Genomic DNA, 20,421 nt, shown 5'->3' on the forward strand with positions numbered 1-20,421 from the left:
ATTATTAACCCTTCTTTATTAAATAAAAATGCTAATTCGTAATTTCGTTACAGGTACACGAAGCCACAGACCTTCGCGGATTGCATCGGGAATGAACTGCCCCTTGGCTGGGAGGAGGCATATGACCCTCAGATTGGTCCCTACTACATCAACCACGTCAGTCGTGAGTATTGTGTTTTTTTATTAATAAATTATTCTGGGCTATAGATGTCCCATGTCACTTAAAACGACGTTTCTTTACCACAATACTAAACATATCATTGACGGTTTATAGTATACGCAAAACCCACAGATAATTTTATTAACTTAAACACTATTTAGGTGACAAAATGGTGTGACTCTGCGGAGTTATCTAGACTGGGTGTCGGATTCGGTAGTTTGCCCCGGAAACACAACACCCACATCGTCTAGAGACGAGATCCAGTTACCTAATCAACTGGGCAGTAATAAAACTCAATAGTCCCAATATATGAATATCCTTTCCATAAAAGTGTATCGAGAAGGCAAGAACTTATAGGCTTAGCTTCAGTCAGTACTAACGAGCGCTTCATTCAGTAAGCACTATCCTGATTTAAGTACTGATTAATAAAACATCCGAAAGCAATTCCACGCCGGTGTCTGAACTCAACACCCACACACCCATACTTATCTCGTTCATTGAGACAACGCTGCAAATTGCGTATTATCACAAACCAATATTTCATGGCTTCACAAAGAAATTGTTTATGTCGCCTAGACTTATTTATGATTCGGATTATTTAGTATGGCAGGTGAAAAATCGACTTCGCGGGGGACTGGTGAAGGGTCGATGCTTCAGACTTTGTAGAGCCTGTTCACACTGCGCGTTTTCGCGGTGGTTGATTTTATATGGAACCGCAAACAACCATACGCTTGAAATGTTAGGACTCAGCCACTTGTAGTAGGCTGATGAAACGCAAACGCGACAAAGATTTTAGAGTTTTTGCAACAATTTCGTCGCTTTGTAGTTACATTGTTTGCTAGATTTGTGACACCGCGTCTTCGCATCACCGTCAAAAACAAAAACAGTAGCTTTTCAGTGATAATCAAAAATTTCAATTCTTGACACAATTAACCTCAATAACATGTTGACTGTCCGTATATGTTGATTGATGATGATGAGTCTCCTGATTCAACTATGGTCACAATTTTGCTTTTTTCTCTGATGACTGAGGTATAAACCCAGAATTTTTACCACCAAACAACAAAGGTTACGGACATTATCAGTAGCTATCGCGTTGGAAAACCGCCATGTGTACCCAACCTTAGTTACTCTTATGAATTATGGATCGCGTTGATTCACGTCTAGCCGTCACAAGAAGTCGGCATCCATCTACGGCACGCTCGTAAACTGTGTAAAGAAAGGACACTTAAGGGAGTTATTTTCACGGTTCAGCAAACAGTCACGTAAATTATAATAGCTACTGCACTATTTAGCATCTTCAATGCTAAGAATCTCAAGCTAGGCTAGCGAGAACTTGGTTTCCGTGACGTTGACTTGAGTCTGTGTGAATGTATATGACTCTTCTTTTTCCCATTTGACTTGAACTTTGCATTCAAAGATCTGATCATGCCTTCACATTATTGAATGGAAGGTGGACTAAGGATGTCACATGATGGTGTTTATGAAGCTTGTCAAACTAAAAGGGACATTCCTGACACCACGTTTTTGATAGGTTTTTATCTCCTAATCCATTCCTCATCAATATCTTTTCAGCAATTGGTTTGCAAACAGATTCTATGACTGTCTGTTTTTTTTAATCGGTGTCTTGCTGTAAACAATCGACCCTTACGGATATGTTTTCATAGCCTACTCGTTAATTATCTAAAACACTACTTACAATGTGAACCAGCCAGCCCTAGACCAAACTTTTATGTTCACAAAACATACGCTTATCCAGTACATTGTTATCCAAAGATCAATTTAACATGTTCTTAATGGAAGGCCCGACTGGTCTTGTTACGTATTCTCAATGCAAATAAAAAAACAGTAGAATCATGATCTTCATTTACGTATACCTCTGACAGAAATAAAGGTCAGGTTACACTAGTTAACATTGTACGTAAAATGTATTTTGAATCAGGTAGCAACCTCTAACGGAGCTTGAATGCACGCACCTTTTCGCACGGCGTGCATTCCTATGCATTATTTATAGGATCTGGGAGCTTTTCCGCCATTTTCTTGGGTTTTTCAAGTGCTATCGGACCACCCGATAAGATCGGTGGATAACAGCTTGTTAGAGCATGGGAGGCTAACTTATGATCTTTAGATGTACTTGCTGTCCGATGTTATGTTACTTACCTACTATTTTTCTCTGCTATGTTGACAACCGGTCTCACTGTGGCCTAGGATGGTGACTCTGCTTGGACCTGGGTTCGAATCCCGGTAAGGGCATTTATTTGTGTGATGGGCACATATATTTGTTATTGTAATGAATTAAATCTATGTATAAAAGTATTTATATATTATACATATCGTTTTCTTTTCGTGACAATTTTCATGTATTTACATGGAATTTAGAAGATACATTGTTTATTTATTTTATTACTATATTAACTTCTAACCGTAAGATGTCTTAATATCTACATAGTACATACACATATATGACACTAATTTTATCTATATCTAACAGTTTATAACTTTCAGTATTATTATTACCTAGAGCCCATCCCATGGATATACGAGTATTCAAAACAGGTAAAATTCCACGTTTATAGGCGCAATAAAATTAATAACTCTATTAATTGTATAACACTTTAATATCGTATTTTACTGTACTTCATATATTACGTTCAAAAGAACCCGTTTCGTTTAAATTAAACTGTTTCTTGTCCGAACTACTTACTAAACTAATTTTAATGATATTGTTTTGGCATAGTAGAATTTAAACGGTACTAAACTAAGAACAAGTTATTAATATTATATTATAAATGAGAGAGGTAAGGCAAATTATGGGGTATGGGATTAAAGTTTATTAAATGTCAAATTAATTTATGATTATATTATAAATAATTTATTATGTGTATATAGGTACGACTATAAAGTTATGTTGTAATATCTTATGCTATTATAGTCAGGCGGAGTTATAGTTTAATTGGACTAAATGTGTACACATTATGGTATAACATACTTACCTATATACTTATACTACAATATATAATTTGTAACAATTATCCATACTAATATTATAAATTAATGGGAACGTGTGTGTGTCTGTTTGTTTGTCCGTCTTTCACGGCAAAACGGAGCGACGAATTGACGTGATTTTTTGTGAAGATAGTTGGAGGGATGGAGAGTCACATAGGCTTTTTGTCTCTTTCTAACGCGAGCGAAGTCGCGGGAAAAAGCTAGTTTTACATATAAGTTTGCTTTCTATCAAATATTTTCACTTATTTAGAATCTACATACGTAAGTTTTTTTCGAAAATTTGATATTATATGATGATGCTTAGAATAAATTAAAAAGTGGAAAATGTCTGGCTTGGGTGAGACTTGAACTGACGGTACGGTAGATGTCGCTACGGGTCCCACTGACCTTAGTGGTGGAAAATTTCGCTGGCTTGGTTGTATACTATATTTTGTAAATTATTAGAAGATCGTTATCGTTATAGTAAAGTACCCGTATCTTACAGACATAGTAATAATTTAACATAGTTACCACAATCATATTAATAAAGCTGCGTTTTCACTTGTTCTTAGCGAGCATTCGTTCGTCAGTGCGCAGATGAACACACTTGACTTCCATACCTTTATCGGTGCACGAACAACGAATGCTCGCTCAGAACTCGAACACTACGTGAAAATGCATTAACTAAAACTCCTCTGAATCTGATTATGTGAATATTTACAATCCCTGTTGGGTAAATTGAGTGGTTATTTACGACGTTGTCGCTATGCTGTGTTGCCATAAGTTACCGGTACATGCGTGTACACAGCATTTGCGTGCAAACCGTCACAGACTAGAAAATAATAGAGGTAGTAAATATATCTATACGTTATAGACGGTCAATCACCTTGGCACTAAAAATAAGACGCGAAATTCTAATTTTCTACGGAAATTAAACATTTGCCCATATATATTTTCAATCAATTTGTACCTATGTGTCGTCAAAGTATTAGGACTTACGCGAAAGGCACGCGTTTTATGAAGACAATGAGGAGGCACACTCAAAGGTTATGACAGATGGAGCCACCCTATTAGTCCATAGTCCATACATGAGAACGAGGAGATGATATGTTTTTTCTCTCTCACATATGAATGACAGTGACATGCCAAGACACTTGCACAGGCGCCGTCTGGCGGGATAAAATGTCAGTGTGCCTCCTCATTGGCTGCGCTGAGCCCTACATTTTTCAAATTGGCCGCTTTTTTTAGTGCCAAGATTTGGTTGACCGTCTAAAATACATACATCCTCTTGTGTATAGTCTGGTGCTTAGGAGTCAAAATTGTTTTAATTTCTCTTTGTTTATAAAAAAAAATTGGCCAAAAAGTCACGTCTTCAAAAAAATTGTTGCAGACTATTTTACAGTAGAAAGATTAAAATACCAGAAAGACTAAAATACCTCTATTTTTTGGTTTTTTTATACATTGCTATATTTACATGGAAAACATTTTCTAATACCATTATCTTGATACATTTAAAACGCATTTTCAAATCAACTGCTTCAAACCAAGCCTGAGCCACAGTATAAACATTATTAACTTCTTATTAACCTCCTCTGTTAATAGCTAGGCTGGGTTGGGTTATAATAACGAGGATCTCTGATAACATTTTATATTCATGTCTTTATAGATACAACATTGTATATCTAAGTATTAAAATCGGCCATAACCTAGGATTCTCTAGGGACAGGAGCCCTAAACCTAATTGCCAGATTCAACATATGCAAATGCACCCGCTTATGGTCATGGCATGTACGCCTGTAGATCTTCGATAACTTCACTATCAACTTAAAAAGAGCTGAAGTATCATACTTCTTCTATGAACATATGCCCTTTTGGAGTTGGGCCATGGTTACCGTTTCATTCTAAAAGAGCTTAAGGACGATGTTTAGCGTGAATCTATACGTCTGTTTGTAAATATGGTGCAGTGGCCATTACATTTAGTTATCGACTTTGCCTCGCTAATTATAGATTAAAATCGTAAATTGAGACGCAGGATACATTTATTTGAGGCTGCATACAAATTTGTTGTGGTAGGTCGCTGTTATCGCTTGTTAGCTGGTTTAAGGGCGCATACTATGTGTTTGTGGGCGATAGTGCTCGCATTCTACGAGAGATGGCGTTGGGATGTTCAGTCTTTGTACCAAGATACTAAAGTTTATTAGTACAGTTTATAATCCATCCACCAAAGTGTCCACTGCTATATTATCTTTTCTCGTTCTCGGCTCGTTTATTATTTTTCAAGTAGTCACATACATATTACTTTGCAGATCTAAATATATGTGTCAATGTGGTCACGGATCTCGTAGAAGTCAACTGTGGAATTGGGTTCAATTGTAGGTGCAGGCGATGGGCTAGCAACCTGTCACTGCAAGTAACATAAATTCGGTTTCTTTCACAATGTTAATTGCTAAAAGTTGCACTGAAATTTGAGCAGTTCCAAGTTCTCTTCCTATCGCTTTTGGGAATACAAACATATATCTTTTGACATGATCCTTAATGCATAACCAGTCGCGTATCTATTTTTACATGACCTTTTATTATTGCGATTTCACTAAAAGCTAATAAAATAGTTGACCTTACGTAAATGCAAGTTGGTTGCCTACGTCTATGCCTTGCGAGTTATTTTACAGCCCCATATCTCGGTATGCGATCTGATCTTCACTATATTCTGCATACGCCAAGCAATATTTACACTTTGTAGCGTAAAAAAGTCGTATCTAACTTTAAATTTATATGATTTTTTACCTGAATATAATACTCGTATACCCCATCGCCTATTTCACAACAGTGACAATTGTCGTCTTACAGTGACACTTCGCCGTTCATCGACGAGGAACACAGAGAACCTCCTATAGAGTGGCAGTCTTGTATATTTGGTTCGCGATACGAGTCACCAGTGTTTGGGGTGCGAGGAGCGGGCGGGGATCATGTGTTAAGCGCGCTGTGATTGGCCGTTTCAAGGACGGCGGGCAGTCGCGCCAGATGAAAAGGGACAGAAGTATGACTGTCCCTCTACTGACGCGTAAGTGGCCAATGTAAGTTGACCTATGCCGGCTCTGAATAAATTATAAATATGACTTATTTGTGGAATGTAATGCCGTCTGTTTTTAAATTTGAGCTTCTTGTTACCTTTCCACACTACAGGTGGACATCTTTAAGGCATCAAAATACCCTTTTCCAATTTTTTTGTGCGAAAAACACGCGCTGCTTTCGGGTCTGTTACTTGGTCGATACTGATCGGGCACGGCAAGCGCCCGCGCTTATATCAGTGCAAATACTAGGAAGGCTGGCGACCGCGAGTCGTCTTGTAATAGATGTCTATAGGGGTTGGTCTGTGACGAGGAAAGAAAGAAAGAAAAAAAAATTTGGTATAAAACATATAACAAGATACATAGATAGTGAGTCATTAGGTACTGTTATACCAAATAGGATGCCGTTCAGCGTAGACCGTATCTAAGAGACACGGTACTGATTTTCAGGGCACCCATAATTATAAATAAACTTAAAACTAAAACAAGAAGAAAAACAGAGTAGGTAATGAACATAGAGAACTAAAAAAAAGAGACAGAATCAAAAGAGCAAATAAACAGAACAGATTAGAACACGTAAAGCTACGGAGACTTATTTTTTAAGAAACAGAGAGAGAGAGAGAGAGAGAGAGAGAGATTGCTATGGATGTAGCCTCTTACACGCTTAATAGGTACTATTGTTGTTGGATTTCGAGTAAATACTTTTTAAAGTTACACTTAAAAGAGTTGATCGACTGTATATTAGAGTTGATCGAGTATAACAATGTTACTTATCAACACAGAAATAGGCACAGTGTCAAGTGTCAATGTCACTGTGGTGAATAGCCCACAGGTTTAAAGATTCTGTAAGCTATGGAAAGTTTTGTACGTTGTGGTTTCTACATTATATAAAACTTTTCTCTTTCGACTGCGATTTGTAAGTCAATAAAACAGGTAGGTTAAGTATCATTAGATAGTTATAGGGTCTACCGTAAACGCCCAATGAAGTTCTCATTTTAACTGCGCTTTCTCTGGTATTAGTAATTAGTTAGGTACATTTTGATTGTATAGTCTTGTGTTTAGTTTAGATATGTATCTCTGTTTTTATTGTGATCGGATGACGGACTAGTTTGCTTCTGTTATTGAAGTTTTTTAGGTAAAAAGGTACAAAAGGAGCACTTATTTAATACGTCACTCCTGACTTCGGTCTCTCGTCTCGGAAAATCGGAATTTTTGGTTCTAAGATTAGTGGTTTTTGATGGTCGTAGTTTGGTACTGTTGGTTTTACTTTCTCCATATAATGAATAGCATGGAAAGTATTCGAAAACGTCAAAAACTCATGGTAGAGGCCTAGAGGGTCTCTAGTCATCCTGTCTACGACACAGGAGTCCCAAGTTCGAATAAAGGACGCCTGGGTTTGCATTTTTGCTCGCTATTTATCTATCTAAAATGATTACGTTTAAAGCATCGTCGTCTTGTACAGTCACCGGCATAAATAAGTGAGTGAAATCGTTTGACAATTTCGTATGACATTTCAGACAAGACGTTAATGTGACAAGGTATAGAAAACATCACATATTTATGCCGGTGACTGTACTCACAACACTAATATTATCTCTATATTTAAAATAATAGTGTAACCTAAAGTAGTTTTAAGGAAGGTAAAGCGCGATAAGGCAGCTTTCAACATAGATTATAACTCATGGGAAGACCTAGCAGTAAACCGCATCGAGTGGAGGGCCAGCCTTCTAAATAAGAGGTCGTGAAACCCATGACAGGTCCTGGTTTCAAAACTTAGCCCGAAAACGGGCAATAAGGCACATTGAGGATCGCACTCGTGCGGACCCTAATTCTAGATTTATTTGTGACAGAGGTTTTAGGTTATGCCGATCACGAATCGGGTTATATAGCCACAAGCGCCGCTGTCGCTCGATCAGAGAAGCTGTTTAAATCATCTGTAAAGATGTACAAGGCCTATTCATGATGAGTGTAACCTAAGGCTTACACTTTTCATAGGTAAAGTATACCACATTTTATCATTCCGCATAGACTCTAGAAACTTACATATTTGCGCCTTTATAACTTTTATGTATTTTGATTTTTAAATCTGAGTCGTCAAAGTATAGGAAAATTCTTGAATTCCGTCTATAAATAGCCTTTAAAGCCTTTAAATGACGTCGCTGTGTTTACAATGACTTGATGACTTACTCTCCGAATATTTGTAGACAAACATTCCATCATATCAAAAGTACCTAAGGTTAACTTTACTGCAAGTAGTTTGATCTCGTAAAAAACGCTGAATGATCAAGGCGGTCAAAACGCCCAAATAATACTTTAAAGTTAAGATTCATTCATTCATTCGAGCACAGGCACATGGATTGAATGATGAGATTGATAAGTAATGTGATGATAGATAACTAGTGCGTTAAGGGTGATGAGGTTATAGTATTTTATGCAACAGGCGTTTAAAGGAGGTCAAAAAAGACGAGTGGTGTGGGTAACAATTTGAGGCGAAGCCGAAAATTGTTATTAAGACGCCACGAGTATTTTTTGACTCAGTTAAACACCGTTGCATACAATACTTTTTCTACGACCATGCACTTACTTTTTAATAGTTTTCTAGAACAACTTTCGTGAAATTCGCACTATTTCCTGTATTTTGACGCGTCGGCCTCCCCTCTGTTCTTGCACTCACCCTGTCGCTCGCACTCCCCCGCGCCGCCGCCGCCAGCCCCCGGCGCCCCGCGCACCCACGCTATATCCCTTAAAGGCTTCCTAACAATGCTTTAAGAGCTATATCGTATGCGTGGGTGCGCGGGGCGCCGGGCGGGGGCGGGCATTTTTTATGTAGGGTTTTAACGATCTATGCACGACACTGTAAATGATGAATAACAACACGGGAGTAGAAAAAAACTTTTTATTAAACGGTTACAAACACTTAACTCCTACAAAAATGTTTCCGCGAATAAACCAAGCATAACTCAAATATTTATATAGAATCCATCAAAAACGTAAAAATGAGAGCACATCGACAAAAGAATTTAAATCCTATAAAATTAGGCACCTAATTGGGTGGAAGTTCAAGTTCACTTGGGTCGTTATTAAAGTTCTGAATTTCTCTTGGCTAAAGTGTCTCTTTGCAAGTTAGCTGTATTCGCAAAACAATATTTGGAATATATTTCGTTTTATGTACCTAGTAAGACTCATATGTTGGAACTAAATGTGACTAAAAAATTAACTTCTGATTTCGTAGCGGTTAGCGTTTCGTAAGCAGTTAAAATACTGGTAGGTCTTAACTGTATTAGATCGTATGGCGTGAGTTTTTTACTGCGGCTGATCAGGCTTTGTTTCGTATGAGTCACGTGCTCTGCCGTATTTTTAATTTTATAGGTCTGTCATGCATTCCACGTTTCGTTTAGTTTCCATTCATTTGTGACAAAGTGACCGACGACTTTGGTCGTGCTGTTCGGTTTCTTTTATGATTGTTACACGAATGTTACGTAGGGTTACCTGTGATTTTGGGGTCAAATAAATAGTACAGTATTCATTAGGTGATTAACAATTATAAAACCAGAAGTAGGTTCATATTTTAGCAACGCTTAGCGCAGAAAACGTTCTCAATAAGTAGATGTGTACCGTTTTCAATATTACTTCGCATTGAGTATAGAGAAGCGTTTAGATTACGTATTTATACAATTACGGAATGCATTCAAAGCTGCCATGGTCATGTTGATGTTATACCATGAATACCATGATGCTTTCCTGTGTTATCGGACCGAGGACATCACACCAACAATTAACCATTTGTAGGCCTAGGCCATCAGAACCGACCGTTTTCACGACACCTTGTCCAGAACCGCGGATACGCATAATAGGCGCGATCGAAAACAACGGCTAATCTACAATTGACCATTCAGAATCGGCCTTGCGTCCAGAATTCCTACCTCTCGATCTAAAAGGTCCTATCTCCAGGACCTTAGTCGTCGCTTGTGACGTTTTGGCGACGGTTGAGAATAATTGAAAGATCGACGCGAACATTGACTGTCACGCGGGCCGCGAATGATGTGATGCAGCTGCTATGATTGTCGCTATGCCAGTGGTTAAAGGTTACGTTACGGCGAACTAGGAATGTTAGAAACATCTTGTCATGGACATCATATGGATTTCGATATAAATTCTTGTTTATTGTTTTAATCATACTTTTCATATGAGACGGGAGAGAGTAGGTATCACAATTATGTTGGGTATTTACATTTTAGTCACTAACAATTTTATTAAAAATATGTAGGTACATGGGCATTTTCAGAAATTGGGACCCAAAATTAGTGACAGTTGTTAACAAAAACTAACTCGATGCAAGTTTTGTGACGACCATTAAGAATAAAGTTGGTCTATAAACCAACTTTTACATGTTTTAAATGTAGATTATTGCTTATAGTTTATGTAATTAACACAAAAGCAATATTTTTATTGAAATTTCATGGTTAATTGTCGTCACAAAACTGACATCGAGTTAATGTTTGTTAACCACTTCTACTGTCTACTGTGTATTTACTATGGCAAATGTGTACTGTACTGTATGTTCAAGTATTCAATTCACAGATATTTTCCTCGACTAATCTTTTCCTGCGCAATTTTGGCACGTGTTTCCATATTATACCTAATAGATTACAATCTCTTTCAATTAACATATACCTAAAGACATTATTTTTTCCTGTTTTCTTAAGTCGGTCAAAAACAAAACAACCTTCATTGACGCTTTTTTTTATCTATAACTGTTTTTTTTGTTTTGCAAAAACAATCCTGAGATCTGCGCATATGCATATAGCGTGTCACTCGCGTACACGCGTGCCTTGACACCTACTGTTATGATATTAAAGTTTAGATTCGACAAATCTGGACGGCATTGTGAATGAAAGGAGTATATGTATCGTATAGGTATCGTCTGGCCTTCGTCTACATAAAATGACGATCATGATCGCAGAATATATGATAGTACAAGTACAGAAGGCTCACTCCTTTGATATGCACACAATGCCACCATTCTAAATTCTTACCTACATCAACAAACTGACCGCACACGAGCAGCCGACATTGAATTCTATTGCGCTGCACGAAAGTCGTCACCACTGAATGGGCCACGAATTCGCGGCCCCCGGCATGTACTTGTAGCGCGGCATAGAATCGCGGAGTGAGCCGCCCCTGTCATGGATAAACTATACTAATCTAATAGGTATGCAAGTCTAGGCCTCAAAACGTATCTATCTATCTATACCATAACATTTTGTACCTAAATCGGTTCAAATTCAAAGTATGAAAAGTTGTAAGACTGACAAATAGTTATTATACTACATTTGGATGTATTATAAGATTTATAAGTAGGGAATTCAATTAGAATGATATAAGAATTAACATATGTGAGTCTGTTTAGTAAAACGTCCCAATTTGTCGGTTACCAATTACCATTAAAGCGAGATTAACTTGTATGAATATGAATAAACTGACAAAGCGGCTTTATACAGTCATGTCAATCGACAGTGGGACGTTTTCCCGTGAACACTCACATATGTAGGTACGGCAATGATATCAAGTCTCTTATATGCAATATTTATGAAGATAATGTTAACGGCATAGGTACCTGTCAAATTCGCATAGAAATAGATAATATAAATTTTTATAAATATACTGCCCATTTATAGTCAATATGTGTTATATCTACCTACCAGAATAAAATGCGGCATAAATTTTAATAGCTTTAAAAGCATATGTACTTAATAAATAATGCAATTGAAGAATTCATCGTGGTTTTACCTTTTTTAAATATGTCTAACGATATTTATCGACATTGCTAATATACTCTATTATCTAATACGCAGATCATTATTGCAAATCGCGGCATACCTAAACCATGACTCATTCAATATCGATAATAATATCGATTTTATCGATACTTATCTATTAGAATCGAACTCACCTTCTGACATTGGAAAGTGTATTATACATACTTGGAAATATGATGTCCATTATTATTCTATTATGCAATGTTTAAAAAAATAGGTTTATAAGGTAACGGACCCAATCATGGACAGTTTAAGAAAAATTTTCGCCTGTTATTGATATTTCACTCATAAATGTAAAAATTCTACCGCTAAGCGTGTTAAATCTTGAATGTTCTATCCTTCTTTTACATTTCAAGCGTATTGCAGAATAGATACTCCCATTAGTTTCTTCATAGTTAACAAATTAAAACTAGGTGTTTTTTCTCCAATTATGGACGGCAGTTCTCCAGTAATGGATCCCCCATTATGGACAGTGAAATAAGTTTAAAATTTCACTTTTAAATCCAACTGATACTCAATGAGTCAATTTTATATACCATAAATACAATTAGTTTGAGTTATTTTAACATAGGATTGTTTCTTATAAATTTTGGTTTTGTAAATTGTTCCTTGTCCATTAAAGGAGGTAGGCAGTTTTTCGGTTCCAGTAATGGACACTCGCAAAATAACTCCATTTCTTTATATCTTTGGAGCAACAAACCTACCATGTTTTATACCTTATCTCATGCTTAATGCAGTAAGTAAAACGCATTCAAGTTTACACCGAGTATTATTTTTTTATTATTTTATACATGAACTCAACTCTCTTAGCAACATTACTAAGAATTCGTCTTGATATTTTTTTCAGTAAACTGGTGAATTTTATCTTGTCGCCAAATCCTTCAGAAATAACCAAATTAATTGAAACTTCAAAATGAAACAGCTCTACAACTCTAGTTTATGGTACATAGCCGTCAGTTTTTAGAAACTAATTTTAGATACTTATTTTTGAGGATTTGTGTTTTTTTGTCCATAATGGCATCACCGTCCATTATGGGGTATTTTACCTTACCTATTTTTATTATTTATTTATATGAAGAATTTTATGTAGCGAGCTCATGCAGTATCTGTGTAAACATTACGGAAAATGTATCTATGTAATTTTTGGTTCTAGTAAGTACCTATTGCTGCCCCTTTTTAACCCCCGACGCAAAAACGAATGGGTGTTATAAGTTTGACGTGTCTGTCTGTCTGTCTGTGTGTGGGTCTGTCTGTGGCATCGTAGCTCCCGAACGTATGAACCGATTTAGATTTTTTGTGTGAAAGCTGAGTTAGTCGGAGTGTTCTTAGCCATAATAGCGGCATAGCGGTCCCGGGCTCGAATCCCGGTAAGGGCATTTATTTGTGTGATGAGCACAGATATTTGTTCCTGAGTCATGGATGTTTTCTATGTATATAAGTATTTATATATTATATATATCCTGAACTTGCGAGTTTTTTAACACACGAGAAGTAAAATAAATTTGCACCCGAGTGTAACACAAAACTTTTCCCCTCACTATAGCGAGGAAACTACAACACAAAAATATGCGTTTATCACTGCTGTCAGTAGTTCCACAGGTGGTAAATCATCTTAATTACTAGATTCAGGTTTAGGTTTAGGTTTAAAGACATTTATTCTCATAAAGATAATACATCACTGACATGAGAACATATTTAAAATATATACTTACAACTAATTTCATCGTCGCAACAACATGACAACATAACAAGATATTAGGTAAGTAGTTATTGATTTAATTTAATTTAATCATCTCGACTAAAGATTCACCTACTTTTATCAATTTTAAAGCAGTTAATTTGACTTTATTCAAGGTCAAATTACTTTACCCACTAGTGGATAAAATGCGTTTTTACCCGCTGGTATTAAAGGACAAAACACGCGTTTCCGAGTTAGTGAGGGGAAAAAGTATTAAGGTGTCGATATTGTTGTTTAGTGATGGGCTGAAGGAAAACATCGTGAGGAAACCGGACTAATTCCAATAAGGTCTAGTTTACCCTTCGGGTTCGAAGGTTAGATGGCAGTCGCTGTGCCTACGCTTGGTATTAGTTGTCAAAGCGGACCCCAGGCTCCCATGAGCCGTGGTAAATGCCAGGATGACGCAAGGAGGAGGAGTGATGGGCTGATGGCATACGTTACTGGTTTGTCACTTAGAAACAGCTTTTCCCTTTCGACGTGTCAGAATTGTCAGAAGGCGATGTTGTCCGAAGTCCTGTACCTGTAGACCTGTACTATCCGCATAAAAATAAAGTTAAGCTAAAGCTTTGTTTTAATGTCGAACAGCCGTTACTCAAACAGATGTTTGAACTTCGCATATTCGCCATTAGTGCAGGCATAGAGGAATAAGTAAGAAAGAATTATCAGTACCACTACTTGATACTGGGTGGCAACTGTGTCTCGTCTGCCAAAAATTTAATATTAGAACAGTTTACAACTTATATTACAAGCAGAAGGAATTGAAAACAGAATACTGATTAATACTATTGTAATATTAGCTAGAAATTGGCGAGCATTAGACTTTTCGTTCGTCGTGACATCTGTTGACTAGTAGCAGTACTGATAATTTACGCTAGTTGACGCGTGATTGTCGCTAGCTGGCACTTCACTATGCCTATACAAATAACCCGCATTTACTGATGTATTAGAGTTATAACTCTTCCCTTACTATAGAGGAATAATACTCTATGGTGCAGGTGAACAAACTGGGTATGTGTGTCAAGTTCGCAATGGAAGGGTGCCAGCAAAGGGCAAAGTGCCCTTTCGGTTGCACTGAATTCTCCGCGGTGACGGAGGCCTTATCTGATTTGAAACTTGATTAAAAGGTGTTTTATAGTTTTGTAATTGGAGACAAACATGATCTTTTCAAGTTGTCAAGACAAAACTCCGTAGAAAGATAAAGTCTCCAAACCATCAAGAATAATGTTCGGTCAACTAGACGGCTCTACAGCTACACCTTTGATTGACTCTCGGCTAGATGGTGCTTATTTGTCAATTTTAACACATCAAGTTAAGATTATGGGCCAAATTCTCAAAGAGGTTAAAAGTTTTAATCCTGTGTCGAGAGATGGCAGTTTATGCCCTGTGAGCCTGTGACACATTTTATTTTGACAGTAACTCCCTATAAACTCGATCCTCTTTGTACATACCTACTTATAAGCTTGCATATTTCCTTAACAGTAGATAACCTTGACGGATGCTGTAGGTCAATGAAGATTTCCGACGATTGTTTCTTTATTTCGAACTATTGATTTTATCAGCAATATCAGCATACAGATATGCTAAGTACGAAATTAAATGCTCAATCAACATCATTTTGCGTAGAACTGACATTTGACGTGTGCGTGTATGGTTTAACATGAATGCATTATGCAACGGTGCAGTCCGATCAACTTTCGACCAAACTATTTGAGCCAAGGTTCGGATGTTTGTTAACTATGTAATAAACGTCGTATGTTTGAGAATCAGGAGAATTCTAGAAGGCAGCCAAAACATAACGATAAGGTGGATAGATGGAGATGTAGCTTTTGAAAGCCTGGCTGGAAACAGGCTATTGGATTTTTTAAATTGCTGGATACTGGTGACGTTCCTACACTTCTCCTCTAATCTCTTCTTGTTCGTAGAACAGAATGATACCTTTTACTAGTTTTACTCCTAGTTTAAGATCATTTCGTTTGCTATCGTCTAATTTCTCTCTATCGAATGCATTATTATCGCTCCGCTGCGGACAGTCTGTTATAAATATACTCGTAAAGTATTTGGGCAATTAGAAATAACAAGTTTCCAATCAATTACGCCTACAAGTTTTGAACTTCCATAGATGTAAAAAGCGATTGACTGAATGAGTTTCTTATGCTACTTATGCCCGAATTTCGTTTATTCATCTAATTTTAAAAAGAGTGACATTTTGCCAGCGAATCGAAGACGAACTATGCCTATGCCCATTGGGCATTATAATTTTAGCCAATGTCCTACTGCTGAGCAAACGCCTTTTCCCTATTTACAGATTGTATTAAAACCCCAATTTTCTTTATTTTGCAGAGGTGACGCAGCTAGAAGACCCGCGTTTAGAATGGCTGAGCATCCAGGAGGCCATGCTGAGGGAGTACCTCAACACGGCACAGGAGGCGTTGGAGGTGAGTCTTAGTGTTATCTACAACTTCTTCCTCGTTCCCTCCATGCTGAGGATCGCGACCACAAGTAGCGTGTCTCCACTGAATGCAGCCATAAGCCATGTTGACTGCACGCGGTATAGGCTGCCGTCAGTCGACTTCTTTATACAGTCAGACCATCTCTTACGTGACCAACCCCACCCCAAGCACGTTTATCATTCTTCATGCCTACATGTGTTTAATTGTTCTATAATCTTTATTGAATATCCGAACTATAATCGAATCGAATCCAATCTTTAATACAGCGTTTTGGTTTGAGCTTTTAAATGCCAATCCTAACTGCGGTAGACTAAGTAAAATCAGTTTCCCGATTTTAACCTATTTTGTAACTTGCACCGATTGCTTATTTTTCGTATACCATGGACACAATCCGTTTCGTGAGGAGATTGTAGAACCCATTCCCAACGATGAGAAGGAAACTAAATGATTTTTGAAACAATCCTATTTTACAACATTAAAAAATTCGTTGGTCAGTTTAGCAAAAAGGATCCATTCTTAAAATTGAATTTCTGTTAACCTTTGAATTTTGAGAGAAAGTGAATTTTTGTGTGTTAGCTCATATATTTAAATTACATCGAATAATAACACTACACCATCACTCTTAAAAAGATTGACGCTGTCAAAATGTTTAGCCATAACTGACTTATAATTACTTTTTCTCCAAGTTTAAGGTCAAGGTCAAATGTTCCCTACAGTTAACTTCAAGAAGGTCAGCCAAGTATAATTGATCAATCAGTATCATTTTGTTTATTTGCATAGCTATGTTATCTATCATTTGACGTCAATCAGGGGTCGAGGTCGGGTGGTGATCTAATGGAATTCCATATACACTGGAACAAATATGATATGATATTGTATACGTTGGAACAACAGATGACGTCTGAAAGTTTTCTACACAGTTCTATGATTGACTTTTTTAATTACTTACTAGGTATTTTATAAATAACATTGGCAATATTAACAAACATCGAATGAATTATGAGGATATTGATGATACCTCTACATTGGACTGTAAGGCTGTCATTCCACTTAGGCCATGAGAGGAACCATTCAACGTCTCTTCTGCATTTGATTGTAATCAAATTAACCAATGGGTGCTATCGGTTGACTCTCTTACTTTAGACTTAGGGAGGGTACATCTTTTAGGGCTGATACAGACACACTGCGAATTGTATACGAATTGCGCTGATGTTGCAGTTCCCATACAAATTATAAATAGTTGAGTCCCAAAAGTTTGTATATTTTAATCTGATCACGTCTCTAACAAAAAAGGAATGTTTCATGCAAACTATCTGCGACATTTTGGGAAACCTGGTGGATCTTGCTCAGCATCATGAACTCTATCATCCTACTTATCAATATCAAAGACGTGATCCAAATGTCTTAACTTTTTGGGAATTGCTGAGTTAGGTTCCATTCCGTCTGTATCAGTCCTTAGAGCTTCGTCCAGGTATCTGGGACGTCCATCATTTATAAGCTTGACCACATTTGTACCACCATATTATATTAGGTCCTCATCACGTATCAAACGTTGATGTTTATACGCGATAACGGGATTCTCACGGTCATGCTACGTTCGAAGTACGTGAGATGTTTAGGTAAATCATAACAAGGACGGATTTGACATACTCCTGTTGAGACAAACATAGAAAATGTTATCATTTATATTTCTAAGAAGACTTCGTCATACTTTCTTCACTTGTAAATATTTGTGATGGTTATTACAGAATCTCGTCGTCTAATCTCAAGAACAGAACATTAGATGGGGTTAGAGAAATACCAGTTTAACAAAAACAATTGTGTTTTAGGGAATTAGTTCTTTTCCTACCTTGATACCCCGAGTAAAATATAATGTGCTTCCCTTACAAGTGGTTGCGCAGGATCAGGACAGGTGGCGATCTCTCGTTTCGGCGGCCAAGATTCACTTTGGATGGACTGAGCCAAAATAGTTAGTTAGTTCCCTTACCCCACCAAACCGAAGATACAATACAAACCTTTAAGGGATATTCTATAACATCCCAATGATTTGAGTTCCTGCGTCCTTAGAAATTGAAGTCATTAACTATAAGCGGGAGGAATAACAAAGGCCACTTAAAACAAAAGCCTCCCAGCATTCAGTATCTCAATTCAAGCAATTACTACAAAAAGCCACTTCTGTTATCTCCTTATCTGTATCGCATTCCATCGTTATCAGGACCCACTTATACATTCGAGCCTCATAGACAGATGTTTAATTATATTTCGTCATCTGGGCTACCGTGTTTTGTGGGTGAGGTTTTTTTTTTAAATATGGAAGCCAAGCTTTGGCGAATTGAGATGAAGAAAAATTAGTGCGTACGCCAAGTTCGTAGTTTCAGGTCAGTCTTTCGAGACAGAAATATTGCATATAAATTCCATTATTTGTCCAGTTCCAATATTTTTAAATAGTTGAGTTGGACATATTAAATGAAGACGAGAAATCTTTAAAGTCTTTAAACAGCCAAACAGTACAGACTGCGGCTATTAGGACGTCGGAATTGTTTTGTGTAAAATATATACACATTTAAAAGGTTGTTTCTGTGAATTATTTCGCTTATATTTACATATCTTGCGACTCAGCTGGAAGGCTGCTTGCCATCCTCTACAATAATGACTGCACTATTCACCATATTTAGCGCCAAAAAAGCTGATCAGACTTACGTACCATAACTTTCTACCATTCCAACACCTTGGAACGAAAACTGAAGAAATAAGTACACCCTTATTTGGAAAAGTATTCCAAATATTCCAAATAAGTACATCCTTATTTGGAAAAGTATTCCAGGATAACAGATACTTACGCATTTCTACAGTCATTATTGAAGTTGACAGAACCATTATGTTTCTTTATGTTATATCTACCAATATAAACTCTGTCTCCTTATGTCTCTAACCTTGTATATTTTAGTAGCATCCTTTTTGCCTTTTCTATGACATTTGATAGTTTAATTCAAGTTACCTTAGCCAGAGTAGCTATTAATTTCCCGACATTGAATTCAGACACCCGAATCGTAGGTACCCATTTCATATCTTACCATCAGATTAGAATCCAAGCTATTGTACTATCAATAGTCGAGCTTCGTTCCTTTAATTACCTTTTAAGTGGTAGATACTATCGGGCTACTGTGTTTTACTTCTATCGGATGAAATGGAGGCTATTTTGCTTTTTGGGGTTCCGTGGTTACTTATTAGCCTTCGCATCTGTCGCACCTTTAGAACGAAACTGACACAACTGAACAGCAATTTGTTTGAGTATTAGGTCGGTTTCGTTCTAAACGTGCGCTATATCAGCAGAACTGTAGATTCATGTCATATCTCATGGGTTGTCATGATTACACAATAATAATATTAGACTAATATCTTCAAAAAATTGGCCCCTGACCGTATTACATCATGGATGGTAAAAAGCTGTTTTAGTTTTGGAAGAGTACATTTATCATGATTTATGCAGTTTATTTTAAAACGACATTTTGGAATAATGTGAAATTTTACACGAAAATTCAAGTATTATACCTATATGTGGGCATGTCTGGTTCTAGTTTTGTTTGATAATTTTGCGATAGAAGCAACTAAATCGTGTAAAAGTTTTACAAAGAAAACTTATAGTGTTTTTATTGCTGTGACATTTCTTCAAATAGTTAACTAAAACAAAAAGGTAGCGCCCCTATTTGCTTTTTAAACCTTATTTTCTATGACAGTCAGATGTCACGGAATCCTCGGAACGAGAATCCTTCTCGCCCCGACCGGTTTTTGACGTACCGGACGATTTGTCGGCGACTTTGATGTAGATCTGATTTAATTAAATTGAGTTGCTTCTTTATTTTTCCTTAAGTGCAACCTTTTTCGTGTGATTAATAGTTGCTTAATCGAATCGAAAGGTATCTTAATAGGTATGCATTCAGGAGGATGTTTCTACACTCAACTTAAGGTTTTATTGTTTTATAAAAAAAACTTTAATATCTTATCTTTAAAACCTTACACGAAGTAACAGATATCTAAACTTCTTGGACTGCTGAAAATAATAAACTGCATAAAAACTCGGGGCCACTATTCTGATCTGAAGACTGGTTCTTCAAGAAGCAGGTATTTAGGGTACTCAAAGGTCGGCAACGCATAAGTAGCTCCCCTAATGTTGCTTATGTCCATGGGCGGCGATGACTGC

General features: G+C 37.0%; 1 protein-coding gene across 1 annotated transcript in view; it reads left to right on the forward strand.

The window, feature by feature from the left end:
- Positions 1–20,421, forward strand: part of LOC125236101 (protein kibra) — a 90,289-nt gene that overhangs the window by 17,149 nt on the left and 52,719 nt on the right. Inside the window, exons 2-3 of the mRNA XM_048142797.1 lie at positions 54–163; positions 16,111–16,205. Of these exons, the coding sequence (XP_047998754.1) occupies positions 54–163; positions 16,111–16,205 (205 nt within the window). The remainder of the gene's footprint in view (positions 1–53; positions 164–16,110; positions 16,206–20,421) is intronic.

This window comes from Leguminivora glycinivorella, chromosome 18 (genome assembly GCF_023078275.1).
Source record: "Leguminivora glycinivorella isolate SPB_JAAS2020 chromosome 18, LegGlyc_1.1, whole genome shotgun sequence".
In the NCBI taxonomy this organism is placed as follows: Eukaryota; Metazoa; Arthropoda; class Insecta; order Lepidoptera; family Tortricidae; genus Leguminivora; species Leguminivora glycinivorella.